The 23,894-nt window shown below is 44.0% G+C and overlaps 1 protein-coding gene across 1 annotated transcript; it reads left to right on the plus strand.

Annotated features, from left to right (window-relative positions):
• The first annotated feature begins 5,542 nt into the window (after positions 1–5,542).
• lrrc52 (leucine rich repeat containing 52) lies at positions 5,543–19,754 on the plus strand. The gene is made up of 2 exons (XM_071487382.1): positions 5,543–6,813; positions 18,594–19,754. Exons 1-2 carry the CDS (start codon positions 6,165–6,167, stop codon positions 18,932–18,934), a joined length of 990 nt encoding a protein of 329 aa, XP_071343483.1. The 5' UTR covers positions 5,543–6,164; the 3' UTR covers positions 18,935–19,754.
• The last annotated feature ends 4,140 nt before the right edge of the window (positions 19,755–23,894 follow it).

Consider the following 23,894-nt stretch of genomic DNA (forward strand, 5'->3'; position numbering starts at 1 on the left):
GAGGGACTTGGCTGCTCCTGACTGTCAAGTGACAGCACCTGAAAGGTTCATACAAGGTAATAGGTACAGCACAGAGATAAAGTATGACCATGATATTCATCAGTGGATCTGACATGTTGAAGGGACTTTGTTCCTGTATAGTGCTTCGATAAAAGGGAATTGTTGAACTACCTGATGTCAGTAACTATTTCACTCAACAAGACACAAAGTGAAAGTTTTGCAACTGTGAACGTTTATTTCTACTTCCCCGGTTCACTCCTCCTCTCCTCTACACACACACACACACACACACACACACACACACACAGCCTGTAGTCCTGTCTCTGTAGTGTCCAGTCCTGACATTGGTCACACAAAGCAGGTTGTTGAGGTAAGGTTTTCCATCAGGCTGCCCATGTCTAGCCTGACCATGCATAATTGAGCAGGTCTTTACAGGTTATGCAATTACACAATCAGACAGTGGGTCTGATGGCACAACAGTCTCAGCACCAGGTCTGTGTGTGTGTGTGCGTGTGTGTGTGTGTGCGTGTGTGTGTGTGTGTGCATATCCAAGTGAATGTGATCCAGACTTTGTAATAGGAATTGACCTTTCGTGAAATATTACAGTTATTTTTGGATCCAGGTACATCAGATCACCTACATTCATATTGATCAGATCACTTTCCCTCTGCCACAGCAAGCACATTTTTATTTTCCATTTTATTGCTGCCTGGCTTTGTTTTCTCTTCCTAATTAACATGGATGAAAATGACTCTGGGCAGTGAATCACATTCATTTGTAATTGAGATGTAAATGTATCATAAGTGCAGAGTGTAGGTGGCTGTGCCTGCTGAAGGGTGTTGGGTCAGCATAATGGGAATAAAGTGAAAATGAATGAATAACTATAACTGCATAGAAGAACACTAATTACACAATGAGCAGAGAGATAATGCATGAAATAGACAGAAAGAAGGAACGGAAAAAAAGCAGGGGAAAACAGGTAAAATGAGAGATGTGTTGAATTGAAATGTTAAGCCCGACGAGGCATCGTTTGAGAGGTAAAGAGAGAGCTTTCAGATTTGCATAGGTTCTGTTGCAGTAGTGTGAAATGTCACCTGCTGGATTTGGAGGAGAATAGGTTGTTAAGATTTGATGTCTGGCAGGTGTGTAGTCGTCTTCTCATGTGTACGGGCCTTGAGATGGAAAACTGATGGTGGATGGCACTCGCTGTTTGAGTGTGAGGGTGTGTGAGTGACAGGAACTGAGCCTGGTGGACTGTGACTGATGCAGACAGTTTGTCCCTGGACTCAGGATAGTCCGGGTGGACACATGTCACAGCTGGAGCAGTGACTCTGAGACACGCACAGGCCAAGGTTGTCAGTGATGTCATCAAAAAGGACAAAGGAGGAGAGAAGAGCTGTTTTGTCTGGTGTGTTTCATTGTGTTTAATGGTCCTCTCCCTCCCTCCACCTCTCTGCAAGCCCTGTCTGTAGCCCTGTCTTTAGCACCATTTTCGGGCTTCAACTGGACAGATTGACGTCTCCTTGGCACAACTTACCTGATGCCCACCACGCAGCATTTCCCCTCCAATCCTGCAGGGGTCAGCCTTGTATCAGAGAGTTGGCTAGAGGAGTGCGGACTCTGTCCTGTTCCCTCTCCACCTCCTCCACAGAGCCAGTGTGTAGACTGTGACAGACCACCCTCAGACTCATCAAAGCCCGGGGCCAAGATGGGGCGGGGAGGCCTGGTGATGGGGCACGAGGCAGGGCATGAGTCAGAGGGAGTGAGTGGCGTCCTGTTACTGTAGCTGTCTGTCAAGAGTGAGATGGCACAGTGATCTGCTCAGGGCGCGTACAGTGTTTTTGAGCTTTGTGTCAGACGTTTTATCACACAGATAAAACACACACAGCCCTCTTTCAGAAGCTTAGTCCACATTCATGGACTTTTGCTTCATCTCACACAGTCACCTATGAAATAAAAACATCCCTCAGACTGGTTTAAACTCATGTTTGGAGCAAATTTACTTATGAAACCATAGAAGAAAACAACAGTCGTGCAACACTGCCATGTTTGTTCTCAAGTATCCGTGTTAGTGAGCATGTGAGCAAAATAACGCCATGAAAGTATCCACGCTTAGTTACTGCAGAGCCAACACTGAACACCCCATTAACACGAAGATGTGAAATCTGTGACACTAGCTAATATTCATATATGACTGATCAATACAAGGCTATATTTAAAAACTTCAAAAAAAAATTAAAGAGTAAGTCTGTTGATATTCTTTGTATTTCATATTTCATTCAAAGCCTGATGTAGCTTATTACTCTCTACTATAAACCTCCATTGCTGAACAAAGACTATGAAAAACACATCTATGAGCCACACTGTAGCAGAGTACAGCACTGTAGTCCATTTTTACTCAGTCCCACATACACCGCCCGGCTGCAGAAAATACTCACAAGACCTCCAAATGTGTATTCATCCACAGCAGAAAATAGTCCCCAACAAATGCATTAACTCTGTTTCAGTAACGTTATTTGGCTTTCTTCAAAAATGAAAGTGCATGTCATGATTCGTTTATAAAGAAAACATTTTCAGTGAGAATGAGTTGGTAGAACAGGGTAGAGACAATTAACAGGTGGACTAACATTGTTAGTTTTGGTCTTTTTGTGGCATTTGGTTGACAATAGTAAAAATGTAGAAGCCAACACTGCTCACATAGGCTCATTTTCCTTTAGACTACTCAGCCTTTTTTCAATAATGATACATCAGACCTCATGTATTCTCCATGCACAACACTTCACAAAAGAAACTATATCCTGCATTTGACCACATTTAGATCAGTCTTTTTTATAGCAGTACAGACACATTAAATAAAATGTAAAATTTACATGCCCTCTCTTTATGTTTAATCTTCTCCATCCCCAGCACCCATACACACCGCCCCGTGGAGAGGCAGTCAGGGTGACCGATAGATGATGGTACTCTTGGTTCAATTATATTAGAATGATGGGGTTGGTTATGTACTGAAAAAAAGAGCTTCAGACTTACAGCCTGAAAGATAGCGGAGCAAGATGGGAGAAGAGTTACGACCGTACTGAGCCACAGGCAGAGAAAGGCAAAGAGTTATAGCAACACACTGTAGAGGAGTTCATCTTAGATTGAATATATTCACTGCTGTCAAAAACTTTCACTTGTCATTATTTAGTAAAGGGATGCCACTAAAGAAAGAGTATCTGAGAAGTAATGTGTGTGAACCAAAGGTGAGAGACACCACTGATGGCAGAGGTGCCTGCCCCTCTCCCCACCCCCCATCCCCACCCCTCACTCAGGTTGGGAATCAGACCCAACGTCTGGCAGTTGACAGCTGACACTGCACAAACCCTTATTAAAAAATAAAGATGTTTCCCTGCTCAGCCCGGCCCACACGCTCCACACACACACACACACACACACACACACACTCACTCCCAAGTATCCTGTCATAAAGGTACAGGACATCCATGCAGACAAGCATGACACATACACATGTACTACACACACATGACCATACCACATAAGACCTCCAAATATCATGTATCCATGACACGCAACTGTGTAAACTCACACACACACACACACACACACACACACACACACACACACACACACACACACACACACACACACGTGCACATGGATAGACACGAGCACCTCTGGAAGCTGACACCGTTTGGAGCAGTCAGGAAGAAAAGTTACATTAATGATGCTGATCGCCAGGCTTTACCGAGGCAGTTATCTGCGAACACGATCCAGCAGGGCCATTTACACAGCAAACCCACGACAGAGCGAGCAGACAGAAACCGACACTGATCAAATAGGCTCATTTTCCCCCAGGCTGCTCCGTCCTCGGCCGAGCTTTTCTTCCATAATAGTACATCAGACTGAAGATAGATATCTGTGCCTGACCACACTCTGAAATCAAAGAGTCAGATCTGTAATATTTTACAGCCTGTCATCCCTGTGAACCCACACTATGTCTACTGTGTCCCCTTGCGTCCCCTTGTCACTATTTGCTTGTCAGTGTATGAGGACGTCAGCTGAAGATGAATTAATTTATCCCATTTAAAGGAAGGAAAATGAACAATAATTCAAAATGAAAAACTAGAAAAGACAATAAAGTCCAAAAAGTAAATGTCATTTTGTGAGGCAGAATTTTTAGGTTTTATTATTTCCTGCCTCTGTAATTATTTAACAGCTCCTCAGTTTCATCTCACAACTTCTCATAAGAGCCTAGACCCCCAGGTTGAAAACCACTGCTTTTAAGGACTAGTTTGACATTTTCAGAATATACTTATTTGTTTTCTTCTTTTGAGTTGGATGAGAGGATGGGATGACATCACTCTCACATCTGTGCATTTGCTAAATATGTAGCTGGGGTCATCAGTCTGCCAGAGCTGTTTCCCCCTGTTTCCAGTCTCTGGCTGTCGCAGCATAATTACTGTTCAGATTTATTTCTGGTATTGATCTTCTCATCTCACTCTTGGCAAGAAAGCCACCAAATGTTTGTCCCCACATGTCAGACTGTTCCTTTAAAACAGAATTTCACAGAATCTGGGAAAACAGCATTAGAGCTGGACTGCTACTGGTAGACCGATGACCTCTGTGTGACCTCTGCTTTAAATGCATCTATACAAAAAAAATGTGTCTGGTAAGAAATGATCAATAATCATCCTCACAACATTTCTTTTACCTCTCTACTAGCCTCGTGACTTAGACTGTGTTGAATCATCCTCGTGCAGGCTACTGATTTATTCTTATTGCTGACACTCATGGGAGCACAGTGGCATGACAAATCTGTGGCTAGGATGACAACTATCCCACCGCTTGGCATTATGGTATAATGCTACTTCATTTCACCCTTCATCTTAATTCAGACGTCTACCCTCCACTACTTTTCTTTCACTGAATGACACAGTAATGGGGCGCAAGAGATTACAGTGTCAGCCTCCTTCCAAGTCCAATTTTCAGACAAAAAAGTGATGCACACAGATGTGGACAGCTCAATGTGTAACTTCACAGCCCTCTCAAATTTAACTTTCAGTATGCCAAAAAAAAAAAAATAAGAAGAAGAATAATAACAACTGAGTAGCACACAGTCCAATTTGAATGCATTATGTTGTAAACAAACAGCTGGGGGGACAGAATGAGGAGCAATTAGCCACTGGACCACATGAGATAAGCCCTGTTAAATCTGTGCATGGCTAAGAGGCTGCTGCTCTCAGGCAAGATTATGATTGACTTGTTTTTTATGCACACACACACACACACACACATTCAGAGAGAGAGAGAGAGAGAGAGAGATCCTCCCCCACTCATTTCTTGAAGTTTGTCTGACTCTGGACCTCTGGTTTTTGTTGAGAGGGCAACACCTGGTGACGTCACCGCCACTGCAAGTTACACAGTGGTCACCTCACGCACAACACACACGGCGGGCCACCTCTGTGTGTGCGGGGCTGCAGAGAGGGAGGGAGCGCAGAGCGAGAGAGCTCCGCCACAGCGCAGCACAGAGCCACAGTCTCTCAGAGCTGTCTGAGCGCAGCGGAGGGAAGGACGCACTGACCACAGCGCTCCTTGTCTGCCGGACACTGGGGCACGTAAGACCCACACGCACTCACACAAACACAGTCAAGGACATATGTGAGCGGGGTGGGTCCCCGCTGAGAAGATCTCCAGGAGCCTACATCCAGGATTCCGACATTTTGCGCAAGTAATGGCATTTGTTTGGAAACTAAAACAAGGCACTCCGCCGGCGACAACTAATTCACAAAGATGAGTCACCGAGGGGATGGTCGACAACGTGCAGTGGTTCCGTGGTCTCCTCTGGTGGGACAAAGTCCGGTAAGCCGCACGATTCTCACCCACGGAGCGATAAGCGTCTCTCGGTCACCTTCTGAAATCATGTCTTGTGGCGACGTGCGTGGCGCGCCAGAGTGCGTGTGAGTGACTGACCGATAGTCTTTCTGAGAGAGGAAGAGAGGCTGGATATAAACAGCAGCCAGGCTTTCAGGCAGCGACAGCCAGACACCCAGAGAAGCCGTCTCGCCTCTCTCTCAGCTCCTCAGACCCATGCAGGATGCCCGGAGAGCGCCGGGGAGTCCTGGTCCAGCTCAGCCCGAGTTCATGACGCTCTGGGCGGCCTCGTCATGCGTCTCTTGCCCGAGCCCAGTGCCCAGTCCCTCCGACTCCTCTTCCTCTTTATCTTCGTGATGGGGGTGGCCCCCTCACCGGCTCTCACAGCCGGCTGCCCCGACAGATGCGTGTGTGACGACCAGCTGGTGGTCCAGTGCGCCGGGCAGGAGCTCACCCAGTTCCCCAATGACCTGCCTCTGGCCACCCGGCAGCTCATCATCTCCAACAACCGCATCGGGGACCTGCCGGCGCTGCAGCTCAACTACCTGTCCGATCTGGTCTATCTGGACTGCAGCAACAACTCTCTGACCGAAATCTCCGAGTCCACCTTCGGGAACTTGCGCAAACTCGCTTACCTGGACTTGTCTTTTAATACCCTGCTGCAGATCGAGGACCGGACTTTCGGGCCCCTGGCGTCTCTGGTGATGCTCCGGCTGACGGATAACCCGAGTCTGGGAGAGATCCACTCGGATGCCTTCTCGGAGAACATGGCTCTGCAGGTGCTGGATGTGAGCCGGAACAACCTGACGGCCCTCAACATCAGCAGCCTGATCGCCTTGCCTGCTCTGCGCTCTCTGGGGCTCAGCGGCAACCCCTGGAGGTGCGACTGTGACACGGAGGACCTCTGCCTGTGGGTGCAGATAGAGGGCTTCAAATTCCAAGGTGAGGATGGATGGGGTCTGAGAGACGTTCAACACATAGTCTTCAATCCCAACACTTACACACATGAACATTTAGGAAGATTAACTGTCTTAACTGTCTGAACTGAATGATTACTTATTGTTTTGATTTGCCCTCTTTTATAGACTTTCTGGTAGTGGCAGATAATAATAATAATAATAATAATACAAATATAAAAAAAACACATCCTGCCAAAATTTGTCCTGAAAGCCCACACTGTGTTTCTGATCAGGTGCAGCAGGTAGACGTCTTGCAGGTGGTCTGTGGTTTTGTTTGGCTCTGGAAGTGGGATTCTCTTGCTGGCCACTTTCCTGGCAAGTAAACTCACCGTTCTTGTGCTCAGACTACGATCCAGAGACACTCCAAGATCTGATCATTTGTTATTGTCACATCAGCTCGTTTAGATAATTTGATTGTGGGCGCTTGGTCAGTTTAGTCCCCGATGGTGGGCCACTTATTCTACTACTGCTCTCCTTTTATTTTGTGAGTGTGTATGCACACACACACACTTCCATGTGCACAGATGCAGAGACAGATGCAGTTCGTCTCTCTGCACACACACACACACACACACACACACACACCAAGACTCCAGAGCTAATGATTTGACCTCAGAGTCAGAGCAATCTGAAGATTTCGTTCCCCTGCTCCTGTCTGCATCACAATCCCCTCAATCTGCCCTTCATGTCTCAGTAATGTCTCAAGTTTACAAATCAGCAGACTAGAGTTGCAGTGAGTTGGAAAGCAAAAGCCACCTCAGCCGTCCGTTCTGTAAATAGCGGGGGATTGAATTAAACCGACCCATGAAATTACCAAAAACAGGCCTCATGACCTTCTCAGCGAGGGCAAGCTCAAATGATCTTTGATGCCAAATGTTAATTGAGCTTAGTTCTAGACAGGTGAACTGGGTTAAGTCTTGTAACAATGTGGTCTTGCTTATAATAGCTGTCTGTGTGCGTGTCCGTCAGCTTATATCCAATTGATCTTACACTGCATCGTCTGTCTGGGTCCTGAGGGCAGAGATAATGCTGAGAGGATGATTGTGTCCTTTTTGTACCTGTTTTTTTCAGCCTAGCCCCGCTGCCTGCACACACACACACGCACACACACTTGCACAGACACACACACAGACAAATAACACTTACACACATTTGTATGAACACACACACACGAACACAGCATGCACCTGGGTGTGCTGGAGCTCCCACCACCGTATGCTTTGCCCCTTCAGTCCAGATGGTTAATGATGGTGCTCAAAAAAGCTGGACTCACATGCTCCCATTAAGGACAGTGTGTGTGTGTGTGTGTGTGTGTGCAAGTGACTCACTTCACTTAGGTGAGTGTGAGTCAGTGTGCGATCTGGAGGTTAGGAGAGACCCTAAGGGCCAGGGCCTGTGGGGAACAGGAATGAGATTAAAGGACAAGGAGCTTGAGAGGAGCGCCGCTTGAAGACAGAAGCTCCCCACACTTGTTATCCACCTTCACTTTCGCATCACACTGGAGTACACTCAAACACAGGCACACACATGAGCACACAGGCACATGCACATGCTTTTTTATCTCATCAGTCTTCACACAAATACATTTCTGCACAAAAAATCTGACAAATACTCAGAGAAAAGGGCTTTTGAATCCTAAGTGGCACAACACAAAAACACTCACAGCCAAGGCACTGTGCGTTCATGTGCACTCTGCTGTGCTGGTTCAAATTCCAGCTAATAACTACAAAATTACAGCTACATTTGTCATCACATGACATCATTTTAAAAGTTATAAGCGTCACCAGAGGAGTTTGGACTGTACTTCCTCTGCAGTACACATGAACACACACACACTCCGTCTCTGAGACCGACGAATTATGTATTGATATTGCAGTCATAAACAACCACAGTAACCAGTTTAACAGAGTGAATCAGGTCAAGTGAATGTGTGTGTGTGTGTGTGTGTATGTGTGTGTGTGTGTGTGTGAGCGTGTGAGTGTGTGTGTTAGACCATGAAGTGTGTTTCTGTGTTCATAAATGCCCTCCGATCCGACCGCAGGGCTGTGAGTCTAATGTACAGAGGTTCCAGCTGTCATTACCTCTTAGTGTGAGTATGAATCAGGTACATCCAACTGTGTGTGTGTGTGTGTGTGTGTGTGTGTGTGTGTGTGTGTGAGTGTGCAACATCTTCACTCATCCAGGAACCGTTACTATTGTCGCTGATGGTGTTTTTTAATTACAATATTGATTGTTCTAGAAAACTCCTTTAAATAAAATTCTTTTTCATTTCCTGTTTCTGTAGCAGCGTCAGGGTCTGACACGAGCACTTTCTTGTGTTTTCCTCCGCCTAAGTAAGTCCCTCAGTTTGTTTTTGTGTCCTGCCATGTGTCGCTGACAAAGGTTGACTCTGACAGCCACTACAGTCAAAGTGTGGCTACAGGAAAATGGCAAGGCTGGCAGCTGCATTTAAGGCATTTGTCCGTAAAAAAGAGAGACAATAAGAGGGAGAGAGTGAGAAAGCAAATGCAAGAAAAGAAAGAGAACAAAACAGAAAAGACAAGTACAAAATATTCTGTTTACTTACCAGTCTAGGGGAAACGCTGCAAGTTCAGCACCAAACTTCCTTTACTCACAACCAACGTCAGTGTCAAAATCAGTGTTGCTTCCATTTCGATCACTTCTTTTCTTCTGTCCATGTTAGCATGCTAACCAGCTAGCCCCAGCCTGTCTCCTTACTTTTTAAACAGTCAGTAGTGTCCAGTTTGCCCCGCAATAGCAGAACTTACAAATAGCTCCTTTAACCACTGTTCATTTGGTCACAGCTGCTCTGGTTTCTTTGTCGTGTTAACTGTCTCACGATGCTTTTGAAAACTCACACGTCAAAGACGCTAAATGTCAGAAATCCTTGTAGATGAATGCAGCTGGTTTGTTTCAAGCCTTATATGACCAGGCTTGTTTATTTGTCATTGTGATGGCATTATATTGTAGTAAAAGTCATTTTCTATAAAATGTTTACATTATTTTGTCTGCCGCACCCAAATATTCTCTATCAATTCCCAGAGCATGGGGAATATACTTTTGTTTCCTGTTCTTGTCGTAATGGAATTTCAGCTTGTTGAAGGAGCTGCTGCTCTTGCTGTATAGGTCGATTTTGACAAGTTGCTCAGCTGAACACAGAGAACGCAAGTGGCTTGTCCTGGGCTGGCAGAGTTGGTGGTGTTATGGCTCCAGCGTTGGGGCAAAGTATTTCTGGCTGTTTGTTGGTGCCCCGGACAGCTCACAAACTTCAGGCAAATAGCCAAGACAGAGGGCCACACGCAGGGCAAGTGTTAAATATTCATAAAAAGACAAAGAAGAACAGAGGCCATGGGTTCAAAGAAACAAAGCATAAAAGAAAGAAGCCAGTTTTTGTCATTGCAACTGGATTTGATTGATGGGAGACCAACTAAAATTGCGTGACAAATGGACAGAGGACAGAAAGATGAGCTGAGACAGAAAGGGCTGAAAAATTGGGCAAACGGATTGAGATGGACTTCGGATACAGAGTTACCAATCGTCTGTGCCCCAGATCTGTCACTCAAATCCATTAAAACATTCATTATGACAAGGAGGCATCCATTCAATTTAATACAGGTAGATGATACATTATTTATCAGCTGGAGCGATTCCTCAGACCCATCTGGTGCGGAGAAGCATATCGAATTCGAGCAGCCTACTTGTGTAGTAGCGTCGTCTGTATATATTTTTATGTCTCCGTGCATTTCGCGGTGTGAGCTTGAAACCCAGATTGATGTGATGCCTGTGTGGGTGTGTTTGTGATGTGATCACCTGAGGCACAGAGGGGAGGCAGCTCAGGTGTGTGAGTCTGCGTGCACGTCTGTGTGCGCGTCTGCGACCAAACGAAATACAATCCGAGAGAGTAAAATTGGAAAAGAGAGCGGAGAGTGTGAAGATGACAGAGCAGAACTGAGTGAAATGGAGGGATGTAGAGGAAGAAGGAAATGGACTGATAAAGGCTGAAGGGGAGACATGAAGGGAGAATAAATGCTAATGTGCCGGAGTGGGAATGAAAAGTGGGAGGTGATAAAGAGAGCATGACTGATAAGACGGAGCGATAGAGGGAAAAGGAGAGAGAGAGAGCTGTTGCTATCTGACCTTCACTCTCCCTCTTCACTCATCCTCCGCTAGAGGAAGAAAGGATCATACGGAGAAATGATGGAAAGGAGGATGGTGGTAATCTGACTAATGCCGTATTTGAGAGGGAAAGGAGTGTGAAGGCGTGTGTTATTCAGCCCTATTGGATGTGATGAAGAAAAGGTCAGCTATTCTTAGTCTTCGCTAACCCCAGTATGATGCGTTTAGATGGATAAACGGTGAGCCATTTGAGTTTCACTGTGGAGGGGGGGTGTGTCAATACTCTCATTATAACCTAGGTGCCCCCTAAGAACAGTTTTCGATGTTAGGTTAAAAGATATTTGGGCATCTTTAAAATTTGGTTGAAAAGAGAAACTTTTATGTCTACATGTCAAACTTGTGTGAGCTGTCTAATTCATACCTGTCCACAGGTGCATGTTGGGAAATAAAATCATCTTAAAGGAAAGGTTGAAATCCCACACAATCTTTATATCAAAGCTACAACCTATGGACAATTATCACTAAATAGAAAACTATCCTTAAAATGAGACAATCAATATTTGTCAAAATCTGTAGAATACAAATGAAAAGATTAGAGGGGCAAAGCAAAAATCAGAGATTTTTATCAACAAGAGAAGTTTTAGTAAGAATAGCCCATGTCTCATATCCAAACTGAAAATAATTTATCAAATAACAAATCATATTTTATTCACAGATCACATTTGCGTTGCCTAGGTGCCTTAAACCAAACTTTTAACAGTTTCAACGAACAGACGTCTTCAGTGTTTACTGGGCTCTCCTGACAACCACAAAGTGGACATCAAAGCCCCTTTGATCATATGGACATATGGATTCATGAATAGTAGCTCAGGCCCTGTTTCCAGTAGCCTGCTTCCACAGGGAGGTCAGAAGTCAAGGTCAGCTACACAGACCTGCACAGGAGCTGGTGGAGACTGAAAACCTTGGGTGGGGAACCTCAGAAGGGTGGATGGTTAGAGAGCTGTCACCAGAGGTTGTCTGGATTGATGGTGATCTCCTTGTATGGTTGAATGTAAACCAGGTTGTGTAGTCAGACATTAAACAGTTTGTCCCTGCAGCTTCTCTCCCCCTTTATATGAGACCCCAGCCATGCTGATTACCACATGGCATAATTAATCTGCTTATAAATAGCTCCGTTCCCTAGTTCACAGGACAGGCTCTTTGCCCTGCAGGTTAATACCATGTGTGTGTAATGTGAACATACTGTAAGCATGAATGTATGTGTGTCAAATGCATAAATCACACCTGCTTTTTGCTACCCTATAGACCGCAGGCGTCTAATCTTGTGTTTCCGTTCACGGTGCAGATGCCGTTGTTGTTATTCCGCTGCTCATTCCTCTATTACGCATCGTGCAGCAGAGAGAGAGGGGGGAACGAGTTGCAGCAAAACAGAGCGAAGTTCAGGAAAGAGTCAGCAATGTTTTCCAGTGGCATCTCGCTCCTACACCAGCCCCTCACCCAGTGGGGTGACGAGCCTCGCTCTCTGTCAGTGTGTCAGTGCTGAGCTTGGAAACCATCCAACTGATGATTTGACACGGAGACTGTATCACCCAGCCGCAGAGGCAGCCGTTCACATGCACACATTTCAGCACGGGGAGAAATCTCACAGACTTATACACAAACATAAACACTAGCATTTGTGCTCACTGGATTGCTCACTTGTTCATTCTCTTTTGAATAAAACTGATAAACACTGTAGTTCCCATTCACATTTCCTGGTAAGCTCTGCTTTCATTCATGAGGTTTAGTGTTTAGTGCCCTGTGTGGCTGTAGTGCCAGTATGCGTCTCTGTATTTTCCTACTTCTGTAAATAAGTGTTACATGTGTGTATTCCTCTGATTGCAGCTGTTTATTTCCCTCAGTACACTTTATTTCCTTATAGGCCTGTGGGGTGTTAGAGAGCTGCAGGGCTTCATGTCCGATCAGTGGCAAACTTCACGACACAGCCTGCATAGTGTCTCACAGACCACTGACCACAACACAATGACATCATGCCATGCACTGCAACAAAACAGTGCCCAGCACAGTGAGGGCAGATAGGTGACCACCGTGCTCCTCTTCTCGTCCAGCTGTTTGAAGAAAAAGTAAGAACTAGTGACATCTTGTCCAACTACTGCACCGTAACAGAGTCTAAGTGCAGACCAGGAGGAGACATTTGTTGCGAAAGATTAATGTTTACTGGTTTGGAACAGTCTAACTCATAAGAGGGCAGAGTGGGGAGCCCTCCGGTATCTATCTTGTGCTGCAGGATTTTGCAGCTAAGGGCTTATTTAAGGTGAAGAATTATGGAAACTGCAGTGCAGCAAGCATGCAAAAAAGTGTGAATTCTTCGGGGCTGCAGCTACTCTGCAGGAACAAACAGGACACACACGTCTCCCCTCCTGTTTCACTTTCTCTCTCCACACATGCATACACACACACACACACACAAGCCTAGTGTGGTTTAGTTCCTGGGGTACTTATCTCCTTCTGCAGAATAATATTATGAATGCTGCACAATGTTTTAATTCTAAGTGTGCTAATGCAAGTTGAATCTCATGTTGGCCAGTACTCACATTGACCTCATGCACAATCAATTAAAAGGTTTGGACTCTTTAAAAACATTTTATGGACTGATTTTCCAAATTACATATTCGTTCAGTCAGATTGCTTGTTTGAATAAGTGCCTCATAAGCACCCACACAAAAACACACTTTCCCGCCCTGTAAGCTCAAACACAGAGACATGACCGGACTTGATATAAACATTGGTCCTTTAATTTAGATGGGGTGATTAACTGCAAGAAATTTTAATTGGCATACAAGAGTATTATCCTCCAATAAAAATGCCACGACTACATTATTAAAGACAAGATTCTGTGAAAGAAATTGTGCCGGTGAAAAACAGGGACAAACGCTGAAAATGTCAAGGGCATTCTGCCAGAATGATGTCTGAGTGGTTTTCCAGCCTGAGTGATGGGATGAGTGAGAAAACACCGAGTGACAAAGAAACAGACGGTGGAAGGAGACTGAACGGAGACTGAATCATCCGGCTGCCACCTTGTCTTGTGTTCTTCAGTAATGCTCAAATTATTTTCTCTTATCTCTGATTATAGGAAGCAGTCATGAATTCTCTCTAAAATAGAGCCACAAATGTTCAGTGGCAAATGGGAAAAAATCCTTACAGTGTGAAATTCAGAAGCTTTTCTTTCCCCGTTTGTTAGACAATGAAACATTAGACCTTATATATAGTCCTTATATGCAGTATCTGACGATATTTAGCTCTGATCTGACATTTACATTTGCACATACAATACAGCTGCAGAGTTAACACTAAACTCGGCACAGCCTAAGCCTAAATCAGACCAATTCAAATACAGTATGTTTGATAAAACAGCTCTGCATTAAAGCAAGACTCAGTAACTTTTGATAGAAGAGATTAAACAATCTTCTACATACAAATAATGAGTTGAGTAAGAAGTAATGCTCAACTGTATTCAATCCAGTGCAGTTTTGATGCTGTATTCAATCCAGTCCTGCTTGGTCTGGTATGACCAGCAGTTTATGGTAGCTAATGTCAGCTCATATTAACAAACTTCAGGTAGCCATTGCTGTATAACACACTTCTTAACCCACTTCTCTGTCGATTCACTGATTGCACAATTATGGTTACAATTACAATAGCTTAGTAATTTAGCTTGTTTTTTAGCACTATCTCATAATTGTATCTGTGGCAACCACTGTTTAGCAAACGTGACATAACCTAGCTTTAAGATGATATAGTCTACATTACAAATTCACAAGTAAGTACCTCAAATACAGTTTAAAAATTTTTTTTTCCATAATGGATTTTCATCAACATCACACTTTATCCAGGTGGAACGCCTCCAAAATGTCACTAACATAACAGCAAAGTGAGAGCTGATGGTTGAGAAAATGATCAGGCTTAATAGAGTTGATACACAAACACAAATCCAGAAGATCAGTGAACAACATCTCTAACTCCAACTCCACTGGTCTTTCATTCAGAGACATTTTCTCCACATCAACAACGTTTGAGTGAGAGACAAGGTTTTTCATTTTGACCTTTGCTTAAAACAGTTTTGTATATGCAACTACACCTGCCAAACTCTGGTTGAGTGTTGCTTTAGAGATTTGTCTTGGCTTTCATCACACTTTTCTTTGAGAGGGCACCAGGTTGCAGGAATATGCTTCCAAGACCTGTGTAAAAAACTCTGAACTGTGCAGGGAACAGTGATGGAGGAAGGACAGATGAGACCCAAAAGCCCTGAGGAACATGTTTGCTGTTTTGTGTGTGTTTGTACAGTCACTGATTGCATCTCACTGTTAGAGCATCCAGACATGAATGTTATACTGTAAGAAGTAATAGACGGCAACCTCACTGCACACACACACACACACACACACACACTGGAGACTGGAGGCAAGCTTAATGAAACACAGAAGATCAGCTAGGCAGCTCAGGCTGTCACAGATGGTGACGGAGAGCGACAGAGGGAAGACCAAGTGAACTGATCAGCCTTACAGGGAGGGACAGAAAGACAGAAAAATAACAAGAGAGAAGCATAAGGAAGTTTATAGTAATTCAAGTTTTTTTTTAAAAATTCCAATATATAAAGATGGATAAAGCAACATAATACAACAATGTACAGTAAATCAGAACAAAGCACAACATAAACACAGTTAAGACTGAGCAACACATTTTCACAGTAAAATTATCAGAAATATCTACTTTCTATTACATTTCCTTTTTAAAATAAATAAAAAATGAGACCGAATCTCACAGACATTCTCTTGTGATAAGTGATGTCCATCATTGATTTTAACCCCACGGCAAAATAAGGCTTTATTTTATCCTACCAAAGCTGGAGAATAATTATCCTTGAAGTGGAGTCTGGTAATACCTGGTGGTATAAAGAGACCCGTCTCTGGTTCCTGCAGCCGCTCTCCATACCTTTTGCTTTCTAAAAAGGAGAAACAAAGGAGCATTTCTACATTAAACCAAGGACAATACCTGTTTCATTTTCACATTTCCAACAGTGATTATCACCCACGATTCCCATTTTTTGAAGCTTAATTGCTGCATAACGATACTTGTGCATAATTTTGTAATTTCTCGTTGTTAGCACCACATTTTTTCATCCCCTCCTGTGCTTGAATTAAGATTTTTTTTTTTGACATAATTTTACGAAAGACGGAGGTAGACTGAGCTAGAATAATATTTTGTTCCCCCTTTCACTCGAGGAAATGTACTGAAAAAGAGAAAGTGAGTGGAGACAAGAGGAGAGGGAATATGAAATGACAGTTTGGGGAAGCCTGTGCACATCTCTCTACTGAGGGACTTTTAAAACTGGGGTAGGACAAAGTGTCTGCTGAGCTTGTTTATTCCTCAGCTCATCTGTTGCTCTCCAATCACTAATCACTATAATGACTTACATAATGTTGCCTTCTAACTTTATAACCTAATGTCCCTTGGCCTCGTCTGCCTTTTCTACCTGGACAGGGAAAAGCTGTCAGATGAACACAGACAAACAGATGCATACACACTAAAACAACCATCTGTTCCACTCGCTGTAATTCTGTAGACTCTGGCTGTGATCCTGACCTGTTCTAACTTCTCCAGACATTCATGTACACACCACCATCATGTCACAGCATGGTCTCAATCCATTGCTTCGACAGGCCCAGCAGACCTGACAATGGCATCAGCACAAATTGTCTCCTCAAGTCTGAGACAACAGCCTCTGGTGAGGCGATCGATACGTCTCTATCGATCGTGAACTTTATCAGACCCCTGCAGATATGCTGTGAACATTTTCCTCTGCAGGGTTGTAAAAGCTTTTCACATTACCAGGCAGACAAAATTAGTATTTTTAACCCTTGCAGACAGACAGTCGGAGTAATCACTTCAGCAGACTAATCTGTCTTGTGTTTATTTTGGGGTTAAATCACATATTAGGAGACTAATGCATTTAAGGGCTTGTGAAAAAGGATTAGGTTAATTTGTGCGATCTCTACTGTAGGTACAGATACCAAACTGAGCACTGAGGCCAACACTTTGGTTTCATAAGCCACCGTCTTACAAAAGACCTCCTCTAGCTCTTCTCTTACACTAATGCTGCTGCTGCTCTTGTGAAGCCCTGGCAAGTAGGCAGAAAAATATAGATCATATCCAACTATTCTCACCATCCTTCCCCCATCACTCATTTCCATGTTCAGACCTTTGGCTTTATTGGTAGATGAGTGCAGTTTAATTAACATTGTTAACAGCAATAATCCATCAGAGGACAGGACTGCAGCCAGATGCACTTCTCTCCTTTGCCTCTTCTTTCATCTTCTGAGGTCAGGCTCACCTCGTCTGTACTTTCCTTTGAGTGTGTGCATGCAGACATTTCCAAAATGTTCTGCTCCCGTTTGTTTTTTTTCTCTGCATTTGTTTCCCACTCTCTGTCTCTTTTTTTTTTTTAATGCTCTCTTACTTCCATCTTGAAAAGTGCCATCTCAGTCCGCCTGTCTATCTCTCTTTCGGCCTTCTCATCTCTCACATTGTTCCCAGCTTGAAAAAGAAACTCCTTTCTCTTTGGGAGCGCGCAATTAAGCATGCAGGGAAAATCGGAGAAGAGGAGCATGGGAATTAGCGCTGCTGGTAACGAGAGATGAAGTCAGATGAGCTGATAGAAAACAGCACACACTGTATCCCGCTCTCCTCTTGTCTTTGCTCACACCATTAGATACATACAAAGCAAGCCCCACCACCCCCCCACCCCCCACCCACCTCCATCCCTCCACTCTCTTTAACACTGCATTCATCCTAATTAAAATACGTGAGGGTACTGTATATGCTAATGCTGCAAAGTCACTGTAGCAGAATGAAAACATGCAGGGCATGTTGAGCACTGCTCAACCGTTTTTGAACAAGGGGCTGAATCTCCTCCTCAAACTCTGGCCTTTGACCTCTCCGTTGCAGCGCATCAGACAAAATAAATAAACTCTTCACTGTATTCAAAGCGCTTGTTTTTGCTCATATTTCAGCCTCTGCGTGTGGTCGACAGTCGTCCCAGCTGATTATCATCATCCTCATTATGAACGGCAGATGTTTTGTCATGGAAAACACTCATCTCCTTATCTCTGTGCTGCTGCAGAGTGACTCGCGTATGTGTATGATGATGTGCACGAGGGGGTGGGAGGGTTGATGTGTCAGAGGCCCGCAGTCGAGTGTAGTCACCCTTCAGTGCATTTGTGTGAGCATGCGTGTGTGTGCGCAGCATAATAATGTTGCCATGTCCTAGACACCAAAGACCTACATTACTCAGAGGAAATCTATAGTTTCTCTTGGGATCATTTATCGCAAAGGTTATCACTGCATTAACGACTTGTGTTGTGTTTGTGTGTGTGTGTGTGTGTTGGGGGGGGGGGGGGGTCCTGGCTTTTGTTCATTGTGCCCCCTTTTCTCTAGAGTAATTACATTTTTTTCTCTTTCCTCTGATACTCCACCCTTCATCTTCAACCATATATACTGGTCATTCTCTGCCACTGCCCGTTCATACCTTTCCTTATTTATCTCCTGTCTCCTCACTTATCTCCCTTCTCCTCTCTCCCTCACCTCCAGACGAGGGCCAGACAGTTTGCCACAGTCCCCCAGAGCTGGCAGGCCAGCGGTTGGCGGAGGTCGGCATGCAGCTGCGGGCAGACTGCCACCAAGGCCTGGGCTACTGGGACTACCTCTTCTTCATCGCCATCGGCTTCGTCATCTTCTCGGCAGGCACAGTGTCAGCCTGGGTGATGGGCGTGCTCATGGTGCTCTATGAGCGCTACAGCAAGCGGAAGAGCGAGGAGCTGGACAGCGATGACGAGGACGAGAGGGGAGGGATGGGTGGAGGAGGGGGGGGAGGAGGAGGAGGAGGGAACCAGGGAAATGGGGATCTGAGCAAGCCTGGCATGCAGGTGTGACAGACCGACGTGGAGCAACATGAGAACAGGATGAGAGGAAAGACGGAGAGGAGGAAGCAGACGTGAGGAGAGGACTCTGAGACCAAAGGCTCTGCAAGGAATTAAGATCTGACTGTCTCTCTTTGAGTTAGATATCACAATATGCTCTTCAACATATTGGACAGAAAGTGTGTGTGTGAGTGGCGTGCCCACATGTGTGCGTGTGTAAGTGTGTGTCTGTGAGAGAGAAAGAGAGACAGACAGAGACAGCAATAAGGCTGATTATGCCTTCACTTCAGGAGTACAGAATGACCTCTGAGATTACTGAGAGCAATAACCCCCATACACACAACTACACACACACACACACACACACTCACTCACTGAACGTCTCAGCACAGATACTCTATGGAGCTGGATTCTCTGAGTGGGCGGATGCACCTGTATACTATGTGAAGTGCTCTTGAGTAACACCCTGAAAACGATAATGATAACAAGACACGTTATGTGAGTGACATATTCAAACACACACATACACACACACATTGAGTACATCCATACAAAACACATGAGAAGAAAACTGGGAGTCACAAAGAGAGTGATGCCTTAGCTCTGCTACAATAAAAAGGGAAATCTAGTAAATATCAGTATTAAAATGTGTTTTTCCTGAATGCCTTAAGGCAACTCACTTGAAACAGTGAACGGTCACTGTTGTCTCTTATAGACAGAGTCTGTCCAGAAAAAGCTAAACTATATTTTGAGTCATAACAGATAAGACAATAATGTGAATGTAAAACTAAGAATGGACTACAAGAACAAATATAACCTTACAGTTTGGGGACTTGGTGGTCTGAATGTGTTGCTTGTGGGTTTAACATGTTACTTTTGAAGTTTAAAGGCACCTTGTGGAGTTTTTCAATACTAGTGGTGCTATAGAGCAATGTCTTGGTGAGTAGATCTCCTTTTTGTTAGTACTGTATCTTGTGCCCTACTGAGACAGTGACAGTTTTATACTGATGGACAGTCAGTGTAGCATCTAGCAAAAATGATTGTTAGTTTCAAAAATCAGTTTGTAAACATGTAAAAGTTTGTAGGCCTAAAAGATACGAACAAATGCATTTATGTGATAAATTCTGAATGTAAACATAATTGTCTTTGTTGACAAGAAAACTCCACATGGTACCTTTGAAAAAGCAACTTGCCACCCCCCTGAAAATCCTGTTTTTGCTGACTTCTGGTGGGTCTGACCCTCCTACAGTGATGTAGAAGTGAGCTCCGGGGCGTGTCAGTACTGCAGTACGACTACAATACAGTTCTGTTACAGGTGCAACCTGACCACGCCCAGCGACACCCGTCAGGAGGCCATTTTGCATCCAAATGTAGCACAAATTTGAACTGAACAAGAAAACAAAGAAAACACGAATGAATGCACATCTCCATTCACTACGGGTCACATGCTTCATGTAATGGTTTATCCACTGAGTCTGTTTCCATCGCACTTTCAGCCAGAGAAACGCTGCATTTCAGCCTGGTGTTAAGTAATTTTTTAGCAGTTATCCACTTTGGAAGATGAGCAGATGATGTCTACCTATAGCAACAATATGTGACTGTATCATACCTTTTGTGTAGTGAGTGTGTATGTTTGTCTTCATGATTCTGTGTGTATATGCTTTCCTGCTCTGTAATCCACTCAGCGGTCGTTTCTCACTTCTCTCTACATGGTCTTCAAACCTGCTGTAGTTGTGGAAGTGGGGCAGGTTCATGGTGGCTGCACATGGAGACAGCGTCGGGGTGATTGAGTCAGTCATATATCTAACAATGACTGTACACTACGTGACTGGAAGCCTCGCTTGGTTGACCTAATGTTACAGTCTTGCACATACAGACCGCAGTCTACATCCCAGCTGTCAGTGTGGAAGTAAGCCTCAGGAGTAGTAGTAGTAGTGGTGTGTATGTTCATGTATGCGTGACTGTGTGCATGTGTGCGTGTGTGTGTGTGTGTGTGTTTAAGTGGGGCAGAGCGATCACAGAGTATCTCTGCGTGCAGCATGGACGAGTGATTCATGAGCCCAGACTGATCCTCCTCCATCCTGATCTGCTTCCGGCCCATCCGGCACGGGACGGATGGGCAGTTAGAGATGATAAATGACAAACTCTGAGGTGAGGTGGGGTGGAGAGAGGGTGGGGGTCACCATCAGAAGCGTGAATTCATCCTGACTGATGTACTGAGCAGCTTTATTGAAAGACTGATTGATAGTTGGGCATTTATTTTTATTTCTGAGCTGAGTGGCTCCAAATGTCCGAATGAATGGGCACTGCTAAATGATAACCCTCTTAAGGGTTTGGCTGAGTGTGCTTGTGTGTCAGCGTGTGTGCTTGTGCATGCATGTGTGTATGTTGTTGGTTATTTACAACTTGATTTATCAGCAGTGGTATGAAAGTATATCTATATGTGGATGCAGAAGATTATAAGAGGGTAATTGGTAATCAAAATCTGTCACACACACTTCATCCGTCACTCAAATACAAGAATCTGCTCACTCTTTCTCTCACGCACACACACACACACACACACACACACACACACACGTAGACTCTCCCACATGCACAATCAAACTCAAGGGCACAGCTAAAGTCAGAGCCACAGGCCCGAGAACATTAACACTCCTGTTCTGGTCTCTCTTACGATGCATCGCTACACCCTCTTATCCTCCCCTCCAACCTCAATCTGACACTGTTATCAGATTTCACACAATGCCAGCCCACACACACACACACACACACACACACACACACACACACACACACTTGCACCTATAAATTATCTGTTAAATCTTTAGGCTGTCATTATCAGATCATTTGTTCAAAGGGAAGCTTAGAGGCACACAGGCTTTAAAGGACCTGCAGACTACTGGTGTCAATCCTTCTTATGTTACATCATATTCACGAAAAGACATTTGACCTACAAGAGCATGACCTCGCAACTACGTACCCGAACATACCCTTAAACAAGATGCTTCCTGTTTGGAGCTGAATGTCAGTCTGTTTAGCAAACAGAAAACGTCAGTCCTTAACCAGTAGCAGTAGCAGTAGGTCAAAGGAAAGGGGAGTCAGTCAGTGTGCCAAAAGGATGTGAGCAGTGTGTGTCTAAATTTATATATGTGTGTGTGTGTGTGTGTGTGTGTGTGTGTGTGTGTGTGTGTGTTTGTGGGGAGCTATCCTGGTGTTAACTCGTCACAGGACAGAACAGGACGGAGTAAAAATGTCATTGATCTAAGACGATGAGGGCTTGTGTTTTGTGTGTGTGTGTGTGTTTGTGAATGCGTGTACGAGGTGTCAAAGGGTGTGATATGCTGTGAGGGGGGTAGAAGTTTCTTAGAGATATTTACATTGCTGTTTGCATTGGTGACATGTTTGACAGTGAAAAGTGACTTGCTGAAGATGTGGTGTGAATCCTGATAAAGAGGAGTCACTGCAGCTATTGTACGCTGGAGGAAAAGTGTAACGTTTTGTGGCAGAGGAGTTCAAAAAAATTGTGTTGTTGCTCAGAAAATCATTGCCGAGGGCGGTGTTCTGGATGTTGCTGGCGTAAGCAAGTCATGATAAATATGGGAGGGGCTGCTATGTAACTTCTCCCCTCCTCTTGTCATCTCTTGACATGTGTGTGTGTGTGTGTGTGTGTGTGTGTGTGTGTGTGTGTGTGTGTGTAGGGTCCATCTATACATTATTACGCAGAGGAGAAAACATCATTAGCCTGCTGATCAGGGATCAGGGTGCTGTGTTGGCTCGCTGCTAGAGCTGCAGATTGCAGATGTCCTCAAAGGCAACAGAACCGCAGAGACTGAACAGTCCTCACTTATGTATGTGTGTGTGTGTGTGTGTGTGTGTGTGTGTGTGTGTGTGTGTGTGTATTTCTGATAGTGTTACAGATTCCAAAATACCTGCTGATGTACAGGATACTATGTCTTTTGTTTGTCGTTTCCTTTAGAGCTGTCTTTAGTTTTGTACATCATAAATCATAAGAAATAAAGAATTTAAGGATGACAAATGGATGAAAAGTAGTTTTCTAAGACTTTACTTGTTACTTGAAGTCTTGGGCTGTAAAGGAACAGAAATTCTTACATGAATAAAAACTACTCAATTAAATATTGTAAGAATTTTTATACCACTAATACTGGAAATCTTATAATTGTCTTTTTCTTACTGATACATCAGTGATAATCCTAAGTCACGAAATCCATTCGTTCTGGGTTTTCAACAGCATCTTTAGGTCGTTTCATTCATCAGCTTAAACTTCTAGACCTTAAACCATTAAAACAAGCCCCATTTTCAACATTATTAAAGGTTGTCATTTTTTCAGCAATAGCTATTTAAATTTATATTCTGTAATTATCTGCCAATATAGAGGCTTTTATTGTTATAGGCAGAGTTGTGCATTTCCTATCTGTGTTCAACTTGCCTTCACAAAGAAGTGATTCATAGTAAAGAGACATGCATGTAATACAGCCCTATACAGCACAAAAACGTATTACAGGTAAACTTAAGTTACAAAAAATACAAGCATAACAATTCCTATTGCTGCTTCACATTAAAAGCATGTAACATGTGGCTTTTATTGTGAAGGTTGCAATTATTATTGACAGTCTTTTTTAATGAAACAACAAGAGCTTGTTTGGCTGCACTGTACACCTACAGCGTACCATAGTACACCAGTTGCTGTTCTGTTGTATGTCTGATGTGATGTTACCATGGAAACCACAGGTGTCACCACATTCACCAGAACTGAAATCTAAGGGTTAAAAGTATAAGTTTTCACAGTGTGTGTGTGTGTGTGTGTGTGTGTGTCCGCATTTTGTTACAGTAGTTTGGAGCTCAGTTTCACAGATAACCTACACTCTGTGGGGATTGTAAAAGCAATCTCATGGATTTTCAAACACACACACACACACACACACACACACACACACACACACACACAAAC

This window comes from Trachinotus anak, unplaced genomic scaffold (assembly GCF_046630095.1).
Source record: "Trachinotus anak isolate AG129_WGS33_773 ecotype Australia unplaced genomic scaffold, CSIRO_AGI_Tana_v1 ptg000010l, whole genome shotgun sequence".
NCBI classification, from domain to species: domain Eukaryota; kingdom Metazoa; phylum Chordata; class Actinopteri; order Carangiformes; family Carangidae; genus Trachinotus; species Trachinotus anak.